Below are 17,493 nucleotides of genomic sequence, written 5' to 3' on the forward strand. Positions count from 1 at the left end.
CCACAATCCGTCCCCAATCCCATTTTTCCCCCCTTTCCCAGGATTCTCTCCCCCCTCCCCGGGGGCTCCGGGATCAGGGCGGTACCGGGAAAGAGCCGGGATTCCCTCTGGATCGGAGCTTGGAATTTCTTATCCAGACATTCTTATCCAAACCCTTCCTTCACACCCGGGTGGGAATTCTGGGGGTGCTTCCAGCTGGGAATGCATGGAATTCCCACCCCCTTCCTCCCAACTCCCACACCGGAAAATCCAATTTTCCTCCTCCCCACCCTTCCCGGAGGCAAAGATCCTCCAGGAATGGCACGGCAGCTCCCAAAAAAGCATCTCCCGGAATGCTGGGGGGGAATTTTCCACCCTCCCTGGTGTCACCCCCGGGGGTTCCCATGGGAATTTTTCCCTGCTCTCCACAGGGCTCCACCCCACCTCCACCTTTTTCCCGAATTTTCCCGAATTTTCCTGAATTTTCCTGAATTTTTCCAAATTTTCCCAAATTTTCCCGAATTTTCCCTCACTCCCTTCAATCGTGGTCTTCCCCTGCTGCTCCATCTCTGGGAGCCGATGGTTTTCCAGCTGGAAAGGGGGGGGGATCTCACCCAAGAATTCCCACCGGGATTGGGGGTTTTTTTTGGGAGGTTCTTACAAAAAAAGCTTCTTTGGGAATTCGTGGGGCTTTCCAAAGTCACCCTTGGGAAGGATCCAACAGCTGGGGGGGGGGAAAAACCTTTGGAGCGAGGGAATTTCACTCCCTGAAATGGTGGTGGGAAAAACCAAAACTTCTCCCACTTCCCAAAACGGTGCTGGAAGGGCAAAAAATCCGCCGGATCCGGGAGGAGATCCCAAATCCAGGCGGGAACAAGGGAGGGAGGGACACCACGGATGGGATGGGATTGGGTGGAGAAGACTCCGGAGGGATTCCCGCCCCGCCCCCGCCTGCCCAGCACCAAATGAAAGTCACACACGACGCACATTCCCCACAATTCCCGCCCCACCCGCTCCACATTCCCGGGATTTCTCTCTCTCCACGGGATCACCTCCTCAACCCTCGGCTGTCCCCATCCGGACCTGGCTGACGGGCGGGACCCCACGCTGGGGGTTGGGCATCCCCAAAAATCCCGCCCTCACCCCCAATTCCCTCCCCACCCTCCCCGGAACGACGACGACGACGACTCCGATGGCTTCACCCCTCGACTCGTCACATCCACGAACAAAGAAAGCAGAGGAACGTCCACCATTCCCACACCATTCCGACCTTGGAGCTGCGGAAGCTTCCGGAACCTCCCCGGAGCTGTCAGTCCCAGCTGAGCCTCTTTACCTGGAGGCTTCTTCCTTGAGCTCCTTGTTTTTCCTCACTTCTTCCGCGTGTTTGTCCTGTGGGATCGGGAAGGAGGAGGAGGGGGAGGAAGGAGGAGGAGGAGGAGGAGGAGGAGGAGGAGGAGGGGAAGAGGCGTTAGCCGGGTTCCAGGATTCCGGGATCCCCGCGGATCGGCGGCTGCGGAAGGGTTGAAGGCACGAGGTTGATCCCGAGGGAGACGCCACGGATGGGTCACCAAGCGTCCTCTCCTCCCCGGGGCGGGGGGGTCACTTTAAGGGCTGCTGGTGGCACTTGGGGACACTTTGTCCTCGCCCTCTGGCTACGAGGGAGACGTCAACCGTCCCGGGAAGCCCCATGGAGCTGGGAATAGCTGGGATTTTCCGGCATTATCTGGCGCTCTCCGCCTCTGCCCCCACGGAGGCGCTCGGAGAAGGGCACTGGGCGGGCTCCGGATGTTTTGGAGGGAGCTGGAGGTGGTGAGGGTGGGATTTTCCGTGCGGAGGTTGGGAACAGACCTGATTCGGGAGAGAGAAGAGGGCTGGAAGGGTGGGAATGGCTCCGGATCCGGGGGAAGGGGATGCGGGGAAGATCCGCGGGTCCGGAGGTGGGGAAAGGGAGACGGGAGCGGCGGGGATGTGGCTGGGATGGAATTCCAGAGAGGTGGTGGCTGCCTCTGGATCTCTGGAAGTGTCCAAGGAAAGGTTGGATGGGGCTTGGAGAAATCTGGGATAGTCAAGGGAAAGGCTGGATGGAGAAATCTGGGATAGTCCAAGGAAAGGTTGGATGGGGCTTGGAGAAATCTGGGATAGTCCAAGGAAAGGTTAGAGAGGGAAAGGAGAAATCTGGGATAGTCCAAGGAAAGGTTGGAGAGGGAAAGGAGAAATCTGGGATAGTCCCAGGAAAGGTTGGAGAGGGAAAGAAGAAATCTGGGATAGTCCCAGGAAAGGTTGGATGGGGATGGAGAAATCTGGGATAGTCCAAGGAAAGGTTGGATGGGGATGGAGAAATCTGGGATAGTCCAAGGAAAGGTTGGATGGGGATGGAGAAATCTGGGATAGTCCAAGGAAAGGTTGGAAAGAGCTTGGAGAAATCTGGGATAGTCCAAGGAAAGGTTGGAGAGGGAAATCTGGGATAGTCCAAGGAAAGGTTGGAGAGGGATGGAGAAATCTGGGATAGTCCAAGGAAACGTTGGATGGAGAAATCTGGGATAGTCCAAGGAAAGGTTGGATGGGGATGGAGAAATCTGGGATATTCCAAGGAAAGGTGGGATGGGGATGGAGAAATATGGGATAGTCCAAGGAAAGGTTGGATGGAGAAATCTGGGATAGTCCAAGGAAAGGTTGGATGGAGAAATCTGGGATAGTCCAAGGAAAGGTTGGATGGGGATGGAGAAATCTGGGATAGTCCAAGGAAAGGTTGGATGGGGATGGAGAAATCTGGGATAGTCCAAGGAAAGGTTGGAGAAGGAAAGGAGAAATCTGGGATAGTCAAGGAAAGGTTGGATGGGGAAATCTGGGATGGTCCAAGGAAAGGATGGATGGAGAAATCTGGGATGCTCCAAGGAAAGGTTGGAGAGGGAAAGGAGAAATCTGGGATAGTCCAAGGAAAGGTTGGATGGGGATAGAGAAATCTGGGATAGTCCAAGGAAAGGTTGGATGGGGCTTGGAGAAATCTGGGATAGTCCAAGGAATGGTTGGAGAGGGAAAGGAGAAATCTGGGATAGTCCAAGGAAAGGTTGGATGGGGATGGAGAAATCTGGGATAGTCCAAGGAAAGGTTGGATGGGGATGGAGAAATCTGGGATAGTCCAAGGAAAGGTTGGATGGGGAAAGGAGAAATCTGGGATAGTCCAAGGAAAGGTTGGATGGGGATGGAGAAATCTGGGATAGTCCAAGGAAAGGATGGAGAGGGAAAGGAGAAATCTGGGATAGTCCAAGGAAAGTCGGATGGGGATGAGGAAATCTGGGATAGTCCAAGGAAAGGTTGGATGGGGATGGAGAAATCTGGGATAGTCCAAGGAAAGGCTGAATGGGGAAATCTGGGATAGTCCAAGGAATGGTTGGAGAGGGAAAGGAGAAATCTGGGATAGTGCAAGGAAAGGTTGGATGGGGAAATCTGGGATAGTCCAAGGAAAGCTTAGAGAGGGAAAGGAGAAATCTGGGATAGTCCAAGGAAAAGTTGGACAGGGAAAGGAGAAATCTGGGATAGTCCAAGGAAAGGTTGGATGGGGATGGAGAAATCTGGGATAGTCCAAGGAAAGGTTGGAGAGGGAAAGAAGAAATCTGGGATAGTCCAAGGAAAGGTTGGATGGGGATGGAGAAATCTGGGATAGTCCAAGGAAAGGCTGGATGGGGATGGAGAAATCTGGGATAGTCCAAGGAAAGGTTGGATGGAGAAATCTGGGATAGTCCAAGGAAAGGCTGGATGGGGATGGAGAAATCTGGGATAGTCCAAGGAAAGGTTGGATGGGGCTTGGAGAAATCTGGGATAGTCCAAGGAAACGTTGGAGAGGGAAAGGAGAAATCTGGGATAGTCCAAGGAAAGGTTGGAAAGGGAAAGGAGAAATCTGGGATAGTCCAAGGAAAGGTTGGATGGGGATGGAGAAATCTGGGATAGTCCAAGGAAAGGTTGGATGGGGATGGAGAAATCTGGGATAGTCCAAGGAAAGGTTGGATGGGATGGAGAAATCTGGGATAGTCCAAGGAAAGGTTGGATGGGGATGGAGAAATCTGGGATAGTCCAAGGAAAGGTTGGATGGGGAAAGGAGAAATCTGGGATAGTCCAAGGAAAGGTTGGAGAGGGAAAGGAGAAATGTGGGATAGTCCAAGGAAAGGAGAGGGATGGAGAAATCTGGGATAGTCCAAGGAAAGGTTGGACGGGGAAATCTGGGATAGTCCAAGGAAAGGAGAGGGATGGAGAAATGTGGGATAGTCCAAGGAAAGGTTGGACGGGGAAATCTGGGATAGTCCAAGGAAAGGTTGGATGGGGATGGAGAAATCTGGGATAGTCCAAGGAAAGGTTGGAGAGGGAAAGGAGAAATCTGGGATAGTTCAAGGAAAGGTTGGATGGGGATGGAGAAATCTGGGATAGTCCAAGGAAAGGTTGGATGGAGAAATCTGGGATAGTCCAAGGAAAGGTTGGATGGGGATGGAGCCACCTGGGATTGTCCAAGGAAAGGTTGGATGGGGCTGGAGAAATCTGGGATAGTCCAAGGAAAGGTTGGAAAGAGCTTGGAGAAATCTGGGATAGTCCAAGGAAAGGTTGGAAAGAGCTTGGAGAAATCTGGGATAGTCCAAGGAAATGTTGGAGAGGGAAAGGAGAAATCTGGGATAGTCCAAGGAAAGGTTGGAGAGGGATGGAGAAATCTGGGATAGTCCAAGGAAAGGATGGATGGGGGTGGAGAAATCTGGGATAGTCCAAGGAAAGGTTGGATGGGGATGGAGAAATCTGGGATAGTCCAAGGAAAGGTTGGAGAGGGAAAGGAGAAATCTGGGATAGTCCAAGGAAAGGTTGGATGGGGATGGAGAAATCTGGGATAGTCCAAGGAAAGGTTGGATGGGGATGGAGAAATCTGGGATAGTCCAAGGAAAGGTTGGAGAGGGATGGAGAAATCTGGGATAGTCCAAGGAAAGGTTGGATGGAGAAATCTGGGATAGTCCAAGGAAAGGTTGGATGGGGATGGAGAAATCTGGGATAGTCCAAGGAAAGGTTGGATGGGGATGGAGAAATCTGGGATAGTCCAAGGAAAGATTGGAGAGGGAAAGGAGAAATCTGGGATAGTCCAAGGAAAGGTGGGATGGGGATGGAGAAATCTGGGATAGACCAAGGAATGGTTGGATGGGGATGGAGAAATCTGGGATAGTCCAAGGAAAGGTTGGAGAGGGAAAGGAGAAATCTGGGATAGTCCAAGGAAAGGTTGGATGGGGATGGAGAAATCTGGGATAGTCCAAGGAAAGGTTGGATGGAGAAATCTGGGATAGTACAAGGAAAGGTTGGATGGAGAAATCTGGGATACTCCAAGGAAAGGTTGGATGGAGAAATCTGGGATAGTCCAAGGAAAGGTTGGATGGAGAAATCTGGGATAGTCCAAGGAAAGGCTGGATGGGCCTTGGAGCAGCCTGGGATAGTCCAAGGAAATGTTGGATGGGGCTTGGAGAAATCTGGGATAGTCCAAGGAAAGGTTGGAGAGGGAAAGGAGAAATCTGGGATAGTCCAAGGAAAGGTTGGAGGGGGAAAGGAGAAATCTGGGATAGTCCAAGGAAAGGTTGGATGGAGAAATCTGGGATAGTCGAAGGAAAGGTTGGCTGGGGCTTGGAGAAATCTGGGATGGTGCAAGGAAAGGTTGGAAGGGGATGGAGAAATCTAGAATAGTCCAAGGAAAGGTTGGATGGGGGTTGGAGAAATCTGGGATAGTCCAAGGAAAAGTTGGAGAGGGAAAGGAGAAATCCGGGATAGTCCAAGGAAAGGTTGGATGGGGATGGAGAAATCTGGGATTGTCCAAGGAAAGGTTGGATGGGGATGGAGAAATCTGGGATAGACCAAGGAAAGGTTGGATGGGGGTGGAGAAATCTGGGATAGTCCAAGGAAAGGTTGGATGGGGATAGAGAAATCTGGGATAGTCCAAGGAAAGGTTGGATGGGGATGGAGAAATCTGGGATAGTCCAAGGAAAGGTTGGATGGGGAAATCTGGGATAGTCCAAGGAAAGTTTGGATGGGGCTTGGAGCAACCTGGGATGGTGGAAGGTGCTGGGGGTGGAACTGGATGATCCTCAAGGTCCCTTCCAACCCATCCATCCCGGGATTCTCCAATTCCTGGGATTCCGAGTCCCACCGTGGTGGCACAGGGGAACAGGACAAGACCCAGCTCCCAACTCTCCGACCTCTCCCATGGCCAGGACCCCCCAATCCCGGTGGGAAGGGAAGCGGGACCCCCCTCTTGGGTGGTGCCACCCCCAGAGCCGCCGGTATCCCGAATTTCCCGGCTGATCCCAATCCCTTTTCCAGGCACCCACCTTCTCCTGGAGGCGCTCCAGCATGGCGGCCAGGTGCGCCTCGCGGTTCTCCTTGTTGGATTCCATCTTCTGCGCCAGCTTCTCCTTGGCCATCTTGATGAAGTTGTTGTTCTCCTCGATGGCCTTCTGGATCACTTCCCGCTCGTGTTCCCGCTTTTCCGCCAGGTGCTTCAGCAGCTCCGCCTCCTGGTACTGGAAGGGGGAAATTCCTGGGATAAAGCCACCTCGGATTCCCAAAACCCAAAAAGGAGGGGGAATTCCTGACCCAAAAACGAGGGGGGAATTCCCAAAACCCAAAACCAAGGGGGGGAATTTCCCACCCAAAAATGAGGGGGGAATTCCCAAAACCCAAAAACGAGGGGGGAATTCCCATCCCAAAAACGAGGAGGGAATTCCCAACCCAAAAATGAGGGGGGAATTCCCAACCCAAAAATGAGAGAGGAATTCCCGACCCAAAAACGAGGGGGGAATTCCCAACCCAAAAATGAGAGAGGAATTCCCGACCCAAAAACGAGGGGGGAATTCCCGACCCAAAAAATGAGGGGGGGAATTCCCAACCCAAAAACAAGGGGGGAATTCCCAACCCAAAAACGAGGGGGGAATTCCTGACCCAAAAACGAGGGGGGAATTCCCAACCCAAAAATGAGAGAGGAATTCCCGACCCAGAAACGAGGGGGGAATTCCCAACCCACAAATGAGGGGGGGAATTCCCAACCCAAAAACAAGGGCGGAATTCCCAACCGAAAAACGAGGGGGGAATTCCCAACCCAAAAAGGAGGGGGGAATTCCCGACCCAAAAACGAGGGGGGAATTCCCAACCCAAAAATGAGAGAGGAATTCCCGACCCAGAAACGAGGGGGGAATTCCCAACCCAAAAATGAGGGGGGAATTCTCGACCCAAAAATGAAAGGGGAATTCCTGACCCAAAAATGAGGAGGGAATTCCCAACCCAAAAACGACGGGGGAATTCCGAACCCAGAAACAAGGGGGGAATTCCTGACCCAAAAATGAGAGGGGAATTCCCAACCCAAAAATGAGGGGGGAATTCCCAACCGAAAAACGAGGGGGGAATTCCCGACCCAAAAACAAGGAGGGAATTCCAAAACCCAGAAACGAGGGGGGAATTCCCAAAACCCAAAAATGAGGGGGGAATTCCCAACCATAAAACGAGGGGGGAATTCCCGACCCAGAAATGAGGGGGGAATTCCTGCCCCAAAAAAGAGGAGGGAATTCCCGACCCAAAAAATGAGGTGGGGATCCCCGACCTAAAAACAAAGGGGGAATTCCCAACCCAATAATGAGGGGGGAATTCCCAACCCAAAAATGAGGGGGGAATTCCCAACCCAAAAATGGGAGGGGGAAATTCCCGACCCAAAACCAAGGGGGAAATTCCCAACCCAGAAATGAGGGGGGAATTCCCAACCCAAAAACGAGGTGGGAATTCCCGACCCAAAAATGAGGAGGGAATTCCCAACCAAAAAACAAGAGGGGAATTCCCAACCTAAAAACGAGGAGGGAATTCCCAACCCAAAAACGAGGGGGGAATTCCCAACCCAAAAACGAGGGGGGAATTCCCAAAGCCCAAAAATGAGGTGGGAATTCCCAAAACCCAAAAACGAGGTGGGAATTCCCAACCCAAAAATGAGGGGGGAACTCCCGACCCAAAAATGAGAGGGGAATTCCTGACCCAAAAACGAGGTGGGAATTCTTGACCCAAAAATGAGAGAGGAATTCCTGACCCAAAAACGAGAGGGGAATTCCCAACCCAAAAATGAGGGGGGAATTCCCAACCCAAAAACGAGGTGGGAATTCCCAACCCAAAAACGAGGTGGGAATTCCCAACCCAAAAATGAGGGGGGAATGCCCGACCCAAAAATGAGGAGGGAATTCCTGACTCAAAAACGAGGAGGAATTCCCAACCCAAAAATGAGGTGGGAATTCCCAACCCAAAAATGAGGGGGGAATGCCCGACCCAAAAATGAGGAGGGAATTCCTGACTCAAAAACGAGGAGGAATTCCCAACCCAAAAATGAGGGGGGGAATTCCCAACCCAAAAATGAGGGGGGAATTCCCGACCTAAAAACGAGCGGGGAATTCCCAACCCAAAAACGAGAGGGGAATTCCCAACCCAAAAATGAGAGGGGAATTCCCAACCCAAAAACGAGGGAGGAATTCCTGACCCAAAAATGAGAGGGGAATTCCCAACACAGAAATGAGGGGGGAATTCCCAACCCAAAAACGAGGTGGGAATTCCCAAAACCCAAAAATGAGGTGGGAATTTCGAACCCAGAAACGAGGGGGGAATTCCCGGCCCCAAAAATGAGAGGGGAATTCCCAAAACCCAAAAACGAGGGGGGAATTCCCGACCCAAAAAATGAGGGGGGGAATTCCCGACCCAAAAACGAGGGGGATCCACCCACCTTTCTCCTCTCCTCCGCCGCTTCCAGCTTCTTCTGGATCTCCTCCAGGGAAGGGTCGCGGCGGCGGGGCAGGGAGGCGTTGAATTCCGGAATTCCGTCGAAGGAGGGAGGCTTCAGGATGACCTCGAAGGATTGGCCCGAGGTGCGCTTGTTGAGCTCGATCACTTCCATGTCGGAGATGACGCACCAGGTCAGATCCACCGTGTCTGGGAGGGTGAGAAGATGGAAAAGGGCGCGGAATCAGCGCCGGGAATTCCCGTTCCGGGATTTCCGCGCCTGTGGAAGCTGTTTCCGCCTTTCCTGGGATCCGTGGGTTTCATCTGGATTTAGACCAAATGAATCCCCGGGGTTCAGGGATGTGGGAAGTGGGGTGGAAATTTTGGGATTCTTGTGGATGGGGGTTAGCTGGAGGTATCTGGGAGGGCTGAGGGGTTGGGAATGTTCCTGTCTCTCCATGTGTTCCTGCTTTGGGAAGTGGGAATGGGATCATGATCCCTTTTCCAGCATGGATCCCCATGGATAACCTGGAGGAGGCCCCCAAGGCTCTGAACATGGATTGGGATGAATCACCTGGAGCTGAAAAATATGGATACGGGATGAGGGAATGAGGAGCTCCCAGAGCTCCTCTGGATCCCAACCCATCCATGGGGCTGAGTTGGGAATATCTGGGAGAGCTGAGGGTTGGGAATGTTCCTGTTTCTTCATCTCTCCCTCCTTTGGGAAGTGGGATTGGGATCGTGATCCCTTTTCCAGTGTGGATCCCCATGGATAACCTGGAGGAGCCCCCCAAGGCTCTTCCATGGATTGGGATGAATCACCTGGAGCTGAAAAATACGGATACGGGATGAAGGGATAAAGGGGTCCCAGAGCTCCTCTGGATCCCAACCCATCCATGGGGCTCAGCTGGGAATATCAGGGAGAGCTGAGGGGTTGGGAATGTTTCTGTGTCTCCATCTCTCCCTGCTCTGGGAAGTGGGATTGGGATCAGGATCCCTTTTCCAGCGTGGATCCCCATGGATAACCTGGAGGAGCCCCCCAAGGCTCTTCCATGGATTGGGATGAATCATCTGGAGATGAAAAATAGGGATACAGGATGAGGGAATGAGGAGCTCCCAGAGATCCTCTGGATCCCAACCCATCCATGGGATTGGGTTTGGAATATCTGGGAGAGCTGAGGGTTGGGAATGTTCCTGTCTCTCCATCTCTCCCTGCTTTGGGAAGTGGGATTGGGATCATGATCCCTTTTCCAGTGTGGATCCCCATGGATAACCTGGAGGAGCCCCCCAAGGCTCTTCCATGGCCTCTGGACATGGATTGGGATGAATCACCTGGAGCTGAAAAATATGGATATGGGATGAGGGGATAAAGGGGTCCTGGAGCCTCCCTGGATCCCAACCCATCCACGGGATTGGGTTTGGAATATCTGGGAGAGCTGAGGGTTGGGAATGTCCCTGTCTCTCCATCTCTCCCTGCTTTGGGAAGTGGGATTGGGATCGTGATCCCTTTTCCAGTGTGGATCCCCATGGATAACCTGGAGGAGCCCCCCAAGGCTCTTCCATGGATTGGGATGAATCACCTGGAGCCAAAAAATACGGATATGGAATGAAGGGATAAAGGGCTCCTGGAGCCTCCCTGGATCCCAACCCATCCACGGGATTGGGTTTGGAATATTTGGGAGACCTGAGGGGGCTGGGTCTGCCCAAGCCCCTCCAGATCCCAACCCAACCCGGTGCTGAATTCCCAGAAAATTCCGGAGCCACCGCAGCGCTCGGTTCAAGGGTGGTTCAAGGTGAACCCCCCCGAAATCCCGGAATTCCCGGGGTCGGGAAGGGGGGTCCCACCTTCGTAGGCGTAGGTCGGCTTGTTGAGGGGATCCGAGAGGAAGCAGGAGCAGAAGAGGGAGACGAGGGGCAGCTCCTTCATCTTCTCCTTGTAGGCTGGGAAGAGACGTCGGGATCGGGATCAGAGGGGATCCGTGGGCCGGGGGAAGGGGGAAAAATGGGATGGAGGGAATTCCGAGTGGGATCAGAGGGATGGAAGGGCTCTGTGGGCCGGGGAAGGGGGAAAAATGGGATGGAGGGAATTCTGAGTGGGATCAGAGGGATGGAAGGGCTCTGTGGGTGGGGGAAGGAGGAAAAATGGGATGGAGGGAATTCCAAGTGGGATCAGAGGGATGGAAGGGCTCTGTGGGCCAGGGGAAGGGGGAAAAACGGGAATTGGAGGGAATTCCGAGTGGGATCGGAGGGATGGAAGGGCTCTGTGGGCTGGAAAAGGGGGAAAAATGGGATGGAGGGAATTCCAAGTGGGATCGGAGGGATGGAAGGGCTCTGTGGGCCGAGGGAAGGGGGAAAAATGGGATGGAGGGAATTCTGAGTGGGATCAGAGGGATGGAAGGGCTCTGTGGGTGGGGGAAGGAGGAAAAATGGGATGGAGGGAATTCCAAGTGGGATCAGAGGGATGGAAGGGCTCTGTGGGCCAGGGGAAGGGGGAAAAACGGGAATTGGAGGGAATTCCGAGTGGGATCGGAGGGATGGAAGGGCTCTGTGGGCTGGAAAAGGGGGAAAAATGGGATGGAGGGAATTCCAAGTGGGATCGGAGGGATGGAAGGGCTCTGTGGGCCGAGGGAAGGGGGAAAAATGGGATGGAGGGAATTCCAAGTGGGATCAGAGGGGCTCAGTGGGCCGGGGGAAGGGGGAAAACCGGGATGGAGGGAATTCCAAGTGGGATCGGAGGGATGGAAAAGCTCTGTGGGCAGGGGAAGGGGGGAAAATGGGATGGAGGGAATTCCAAGTGGGATCAGAGGGATGGAAAAGCTCTGTGGGCCAGGGGAAGGGGGAAACGGGAATTGGAGGGAATTCCAAGTGGGATCAAAGGGATGGAAGGGCTCCGTGGGCCGGGGGAAGGGGGAAAAACGGGAATTGGAGGGAATTTCGGGTGGGATCAGAGGGATGGAAGGACTCCATGGGCAGGGGGAAGGGGGAAAAATGGGATGGAGGGAATTTTGGGTGGGATCAGAGGGATGGAAGGGCTCTGTGGGCAGGGGGAAGGGGGAAAAATGGGATGGAGGGAATTCCAAGTGGGATCGGAGGGATGGAAAAGCTCTGTGGGCCGAGGGAAGGGGGAAAAATGGGATGGAGGGAATTCCAAGTGGGATCAGAGGGATGGAAGGGCTCTGTGGGCCGAGGGAAGGGGGAAAAATGGGATGGAGGGAATTCCGAGTGGGATCAGAGGGATGGAAGGGCTCTGTGGGTGGGGGAAGGAGGAAAAATGGGATGGAGGGAATTCCAAGTGGGATCGGAGGGATGGAAAAGCTCTGTGGGCCGAGGGAAGGGGGAAAACCGGGATGGAGGGAATTCCAAGTGGGATCGGAGGGATGGAAAAGCTCTGTGGGCCAGGGGAAGGGGGGAAAATGGGATGGAGGGAATTCCAAGTGGGATCAGAGGGATGGAAAAGCTCTGTGGGCCAGGGGAAGGGGGAAACGGGAATTGGAGGGAATTCCAAGTGGGATCAAAGGGATGGAAGGGCTCCGTGGGCCGGGGGAAGGGGGAAAAACGGGAATTGGAGGGAATTTCGGGTGGGATCAGAGGGATGGAAGGACTCCATGGGCAGGGGGAAGGGGGAAAAATGGGATGGAGGGAATTTTGGGTGGGATCAGAGGGATGGAAGGGCTCTGTGGGCAGGGGGAAGGGGGAAAAATGGGATGGAGGGAATTCCAAGTGGGATCGGAGGGATGGAAGGGCTCAGTGGGACGGGGGAAGGGGGAAAAGGGATGGAGGGAATTCCAAGTGGGATCAGAGGGATGGAAGGACTCTGTGGGACAGGGGAAGGGGGAAAAGGGATGGAGGGAATTCTGAGTGGGATCGGAGGGATGGAAGGGCTCTGTGGGCCTGGGAACGGGGAAAAACGGGATGGAGGGAATTCCAAGTGGAATCGGAGGGATGGAAGGGCTCTGTGGGCCTGGGAACGGGGAAAAACGGGATGGAGGGAATTCCAAGTGGGATCAGAGGGATGGAAGGGCTCCGTGGGCCGGGGGAAGGGGGAAAAACAGGATGGAGGGAATTCCAAGTGGGATCAAAGGGATGGAGGGGCTCTGTGTGGCAGGGAAGGGGTTGGGATGGGGGGAAAAAAGGGATGGAGGGATTTCCAAGTGCCAGGAAAGGTTTGGGATCAGGATCAGAGGGGTTGGGGGATTTCCATGTTCCAGGGAATGGGTGGGATTGGGATCAGAGGGGTGGAGGGGCTGCTGCATATCAGGGAAGGTTTGGGATCGGGGTCAGAGGGATGGGGGGGCTCCATGTGCCAGGAAGGGCTGGGATGGGGGAAAAAGGGATGGAGGGAATTCCAAATGCCAGGGAAGGGGTGGGATTGGGATCAGAAGGGATCCATGTGCCAGGAGAGGAGTGGGATTGGGGGAAAGGGATGGAGGGAATTCCAAGTGCCAGGGAAAGGATGAGATCGGGATCAGAGGGGTGGAGGGGATTTCCATGTGCCAGGAGAGGGATGGGATTGGGATCAGAGGGATGAGGGGGCTCCATGTGCCAGGAAAAGTTTGGGATTGGGGTCAGAGGGATGAGGGAGGGGTCTCTCCACACCAGGGAAGGATTGGGATCGGGGGAAAAGGGATGGGGAGGCTGCAGGTGCTGGGGAAGGTTTGGGATCAGGATCAGAGGGATTAGGGGATTTCCATGTGCCAGGGAATGGGTGGGATTGGGGTCAGAGTGGTGGAGGAGCTGCCATGTGCCAGGAAAGTTTTGGGATTGGGGTCAGAGGGATGAGGGGGCTCCATGGGCCAGGAAAGTTTTGGGATTGGGGTCAGAGGGATGAGGGGGCTCCATGGGCCAGGAAAGTTTTGGGATTGGGGTCAGAGGGATGAGGGGGCTCCATGGGCCAGGAAAAGGGTTGGGATGGGGAAAAAGGGATGGAGGGAATTCCAAGTGCCAGGGGAAGGGTTGGGATCGGTGGAAAAAGGGATGGGGAGCCTCCAGGTGCTGGGGAAGGTTTGGGATTGGGATCAGAGGGGTGGAGGGGCTGCCATGTGCCAGGAAAGTTTTGGGATTGGGGTCAGAGGGATGGGGGGGCTCCATGGGCCAGGGGAAGGGTGGGATGGGGGAATAAGGGATGGAGGGAATTCCAAGTGCCAGGGAAGTATTGGGATTAGGATCAGAGGGGTTGGGGGATTTCCATGTGCCAGGAGAGGAGTGGGATTGGGGGAAAAGGGATGGAGGGATTTCCAAGTGCCAGGGAAAGGTTGGGATTGGGATCAGAGAGGTTGGGGGACTTCCATGTGCCAGGAAAAGTTTGGGATCGGGGTCAGAGGGATTGGGGGCTCCATGTGCCAGGAAAGGTTTGGGATTGGGGTCAGAGGGACTGGGGGGTGTCGCTCCACACCAGGGAAGGGCTGGGATGGGGGAAAAAGGGATGGAGAGGCTGCAGGTGCTGGGGAAGGTTTGGGATCGGGATCAGAGGGGTTCAGGGATTTCCAAGTGCCAGGGAATGGGTGGGATTGGGATCAGAGGGGTGGAGGGGCTGCCACATATCAGGGAAGGTTTGGGATCGGGGTCAGAGGGATGGGGGGGCTCCATGTGGCAGGGGAAGGGTGGGATTGGGGGAAAAAGGGATGGAGGGAATTCCAAATGCCAGGGAAGGGGTGGGATTGGGATCAGAAGGGATCCATGTGCAAGGAGAGGAGTGGGATTGGGATTAGAGGGACTATGGGATTTCCAAATGCCAGGGAAAGGGTGGGATCAGGATCAGAGGGGTTGGGGCATTTCCATGTGCCAGGAAAGGTTTGGGATTGGGGTCAGAGTGGTGGAGGGGCTGCTGCATATCAGGAGAGGTTTGGGATCGGGGTCAGAGGGATGAGGGGGCTCCATGTGGCAGGAAAAGTTTGGGATCGGGGTCAGAGGGATGGGGACGCTCCATGTGCCAGGAAAAGGTTTGGGATTGGTGGAAAAAGGGATGGAGGGAATTCCAAGTGCCAGGGAAGCGGTGGGATTGGGATCAGAGGGGTTCAGAGATTTCCATGTTCCAGGGAATGGGTGGGATTGGGATCAGAGGGGTGGAGGGGCTGCTGCATATCAGGAAAGGTTTGGGATCGGGGTCAGAGGGATGAGGGGGCTCCATGTGCCAGGAAGGGCTGGGATGGGGGAAAAAGGGATGGAGGGAATTCCAAATGCCAGGGAAATGGTGGGATCAGGATCAGAGGGGTTCAGGGATTTCCATGTGCCAGGAAAGGTTTGGGATTGGGGTCAGAGGGATGGGGGGGCTCCATGTGCCAGGGGAAGGTTTGGGATCGGGGTCAGAGGGATGACGGAGGGGTCGCTCCACACCAGGGAAGGGCTGGGATTGTGGAAGAAGGGATGGGGAGGCTGCAGGTGCTGAGGAAGGTTTGGGATCGGGGTCAGAGGGATTCAGGGATTTCCACGTTCCAGGGAATGGGTGGGATTGGGGTCAGAGGGGTGGAGGGGCTGCCACGTACCAGGAAAAGTTTGGGATCGGGGTCAGAGGGATGGAGGGGCTGCCATGTGCCAGGAAAGGTTTGGGATCGGGGTCAGAGGGATGGGGGGGGGGGGCTCCATGTGCCAGGGGAAGGGTTGGGATGGGGGAAAAAGGGATGGAGGGAATTCCAAGTGCCAGGGAAGCGGTGGGATCGGGATCAGAGGGATAGAAGGGCTCCATGTGCCAGGAGAGGGATGGGATTGGGGAAAAGGGGATGGGGAGGCTGCAGGTGCTGGGAAAAGTTTGGGATTGGGATCAGAGGGGTTGGGGGACTTCCATGTGCCAGGAAAGGTTTGGGATTTGGGTCAGAGGGATGGGGGGGCTCCATGTGCCAGGAAGGGTTGGGATGGGTGAAAAAGGGATGGGGAGGCTCCAGGTGCTGGGGAAGGTTTGGGATCGGGATCAGAGGGATGAGGGGGCTCCAAGTGCCAGGAAAAGTTTGGGATTGGGGTCAGAGGGATGGGGGGGCTCCATGTGCCAGGGGAAGGGTTGGGATTGGTGGACAAAGGGATGGAGGGAATTCCAAGTGCCAAGGAATGGGTGGGATTGGGATCAGAGTGGTGGAGGGGCTGCCACATATCAGGAAAGGTTTGGGATCGGGGTCAGAGGGATGGGGGGGGGGGGGGGGCTCCATGTGCCAGGGAAAGGGTGGGATTGGGGGGAAAAGGGATGGAGGGAATTCCAAGTGCCAGGGAAGGGGTGGGATTGGGATCAGAAGGGATCCATGTGCCAGGAGAGGAGTGGGATTGGGATCAGAGGGGTGGAGGGGCTGGCATGTGTCAGGAAAGGTTTGGGATCGGGGTCAGAGGGATGGGGGGGCTCCATGTGCCAGGAAGGGCTGGGATTGGTGGAAAAAGGGATGGGGATGCTCCAGGTGCTGGGGAAGGGTTGGGATCGGGATCAGAGGGGTTCAGGGATTTCCAAGTGCCAGGGAATGGGTGGGATTGGGATCAGATGGATGAGGGGGCTCCATGGGCCAGAAAAAGTTTGGGATTGGGGTCAGAGGGATGAGGGGGCTCCATGTGCCAGGAAAAGGGGTGGGATGGCAGAAAATGGATGGAGGGATTTCCAAGTCTCAGGGAAGGGGTGGGATCGGGATCAGAGGGGTGGAGGGGCTGCCACGTATCAGGAAAGGTTTGGGATTGGTGTCAGAGTGATGAGGGGGCTCCATGTGCCAGGAAAAGTTTGGGACTGGGGTCAGAGGGATGATGGGGCTCCATGTGCCAGGAAAGGTTTGGGATCGGGGTCAGAGGGATGATGGGGCTCCATGTGCCAGGAAAAGTTTGGGATTGGGATCAGAGGGATAGGGAGGCTCCAAGTGCCGGGGAAGGTTTGGGATTGGGGGGAAAAGGGATGGAGGGAATTCCAAGTGCCAGGGAAAGGATGGGATTGGGATCAGAGTGGTGGAGGGGCTGCCACGTATCAGGAAAGGTTTGGGATTGGGGTCAGAGGGATGGGGGGGGGGGGGGCTCCATGTGCCAGGGGAAGGGTTGGGATTGGGGGGAAAAGGGATGGAGGGAATTCCAAGTGCCAGGGAAGGGGTGGGATTGGGATCAGAAGGGCTCCATGTGCCAGGAGAAGGGTGGGATCGGGATCAGAGGGATTATGGGATTTCCATGTGCCAGGAGAGGAGTGGGATTGGGATGAGAGGAATGTGGGGCTCCATGTGACAGGAGAAGGGGTGGGATCGGGATCAGAGGGGTGGAGGGGTTGCCACGTATCAGGAAAGGTTTGGGATCAGGATCAGAGGGATGTGGGGGAATTCCATGTGCCAGGGAAGGGATGGGATCGGGATAGGAGGGATTGAGGAATTCCACATTCCAGGGAAGGGATCAGATCAGGATCAGAGGGATTGGGAAATTCCACATTCCAGGGAAGGGATTGGGATCAGGATCAGAGGAATGGGGGGAATTCCAAATTCCGGGGAAGAGATGGGATCGGGATCAGAGGGATGGAGGAATTCCAAATTCCAGGGAAGGGATTGGGATGGGGATCAGAGGGATGGGGGAATTCCACATTCCAGGGAAGGGATTGGGATCAGAGGGATTGAGGAATTCCACACCCCAGGGAAGGGATTGGGATGGGGATCAGAGGGATGGGGGAATTCCACATTCCAGGGAAGGGATTGGGATCAGAGGGATTGAGGAATTCCACACCCCAGGGAAGGGATTGGGATCGGGATCAGAGGGATTGGGAAATTCCAAATGTCAGGGAAGGGGTGGGATCGGGATCAGAGGGATGAGGGGAATTCC

General features: G+C 54.9%; 1 protein-coding gene across 2 annotated transcripts; it reads right to left on the reverse strand.

Moving 5' to 3' along the window:
* Window positions 1-1,308: 1,308 nt before the first annotated feature.
* Window positions 1,309-10,680, reverse strand: STMN4 (stathmin 4; the record flags this gene model as incomplete). 2 transcript variants are annotated; one of them, XM_084201730.1, is made up of 4 exons in its annotated part: window positions 10,585-10,680; window positions 8,744-8,949; window positions 6,324-6,515; window positions 1,309-1,368 (listed from the first exon to the last, which is right to left on the reverse strand). In XM_084201730.1, exons 1-4 carry the CDS (start codon window positions 10,664-10,666, stop codon window positions 1,309-1,311), a joined length of 540 nt encoding a protein of 179 aa, XP_084057856.1. In that variant the 5' UTR covers window positions 10,667-10,680. The 2 variants fall into 2 exon arrangements, with proteins under 2 accessions (XP_084057856.1, XP_084057855.1); XM_084201729.1 differs by lacking the exon at window positions 1,309-1,368 and adding an exon at window positions 1,699-1,827 and having other exon boundaries at window positions 10,585-10,675.
* Window positions 10,681-17,493: the final 6,813 nt, after the last annotated feature.

This window comes from Fringilla coelebs, assembly GCF_963513975.1.
Source record: "Fringilla coelebs genome assembly, chromosome: 3".
Lineage (NCBI taxonomy): Eukaryota > Metazoa > Chordata > Aves > Passeriformes > Fringillidae > Fringilla > Fringilla coelebs.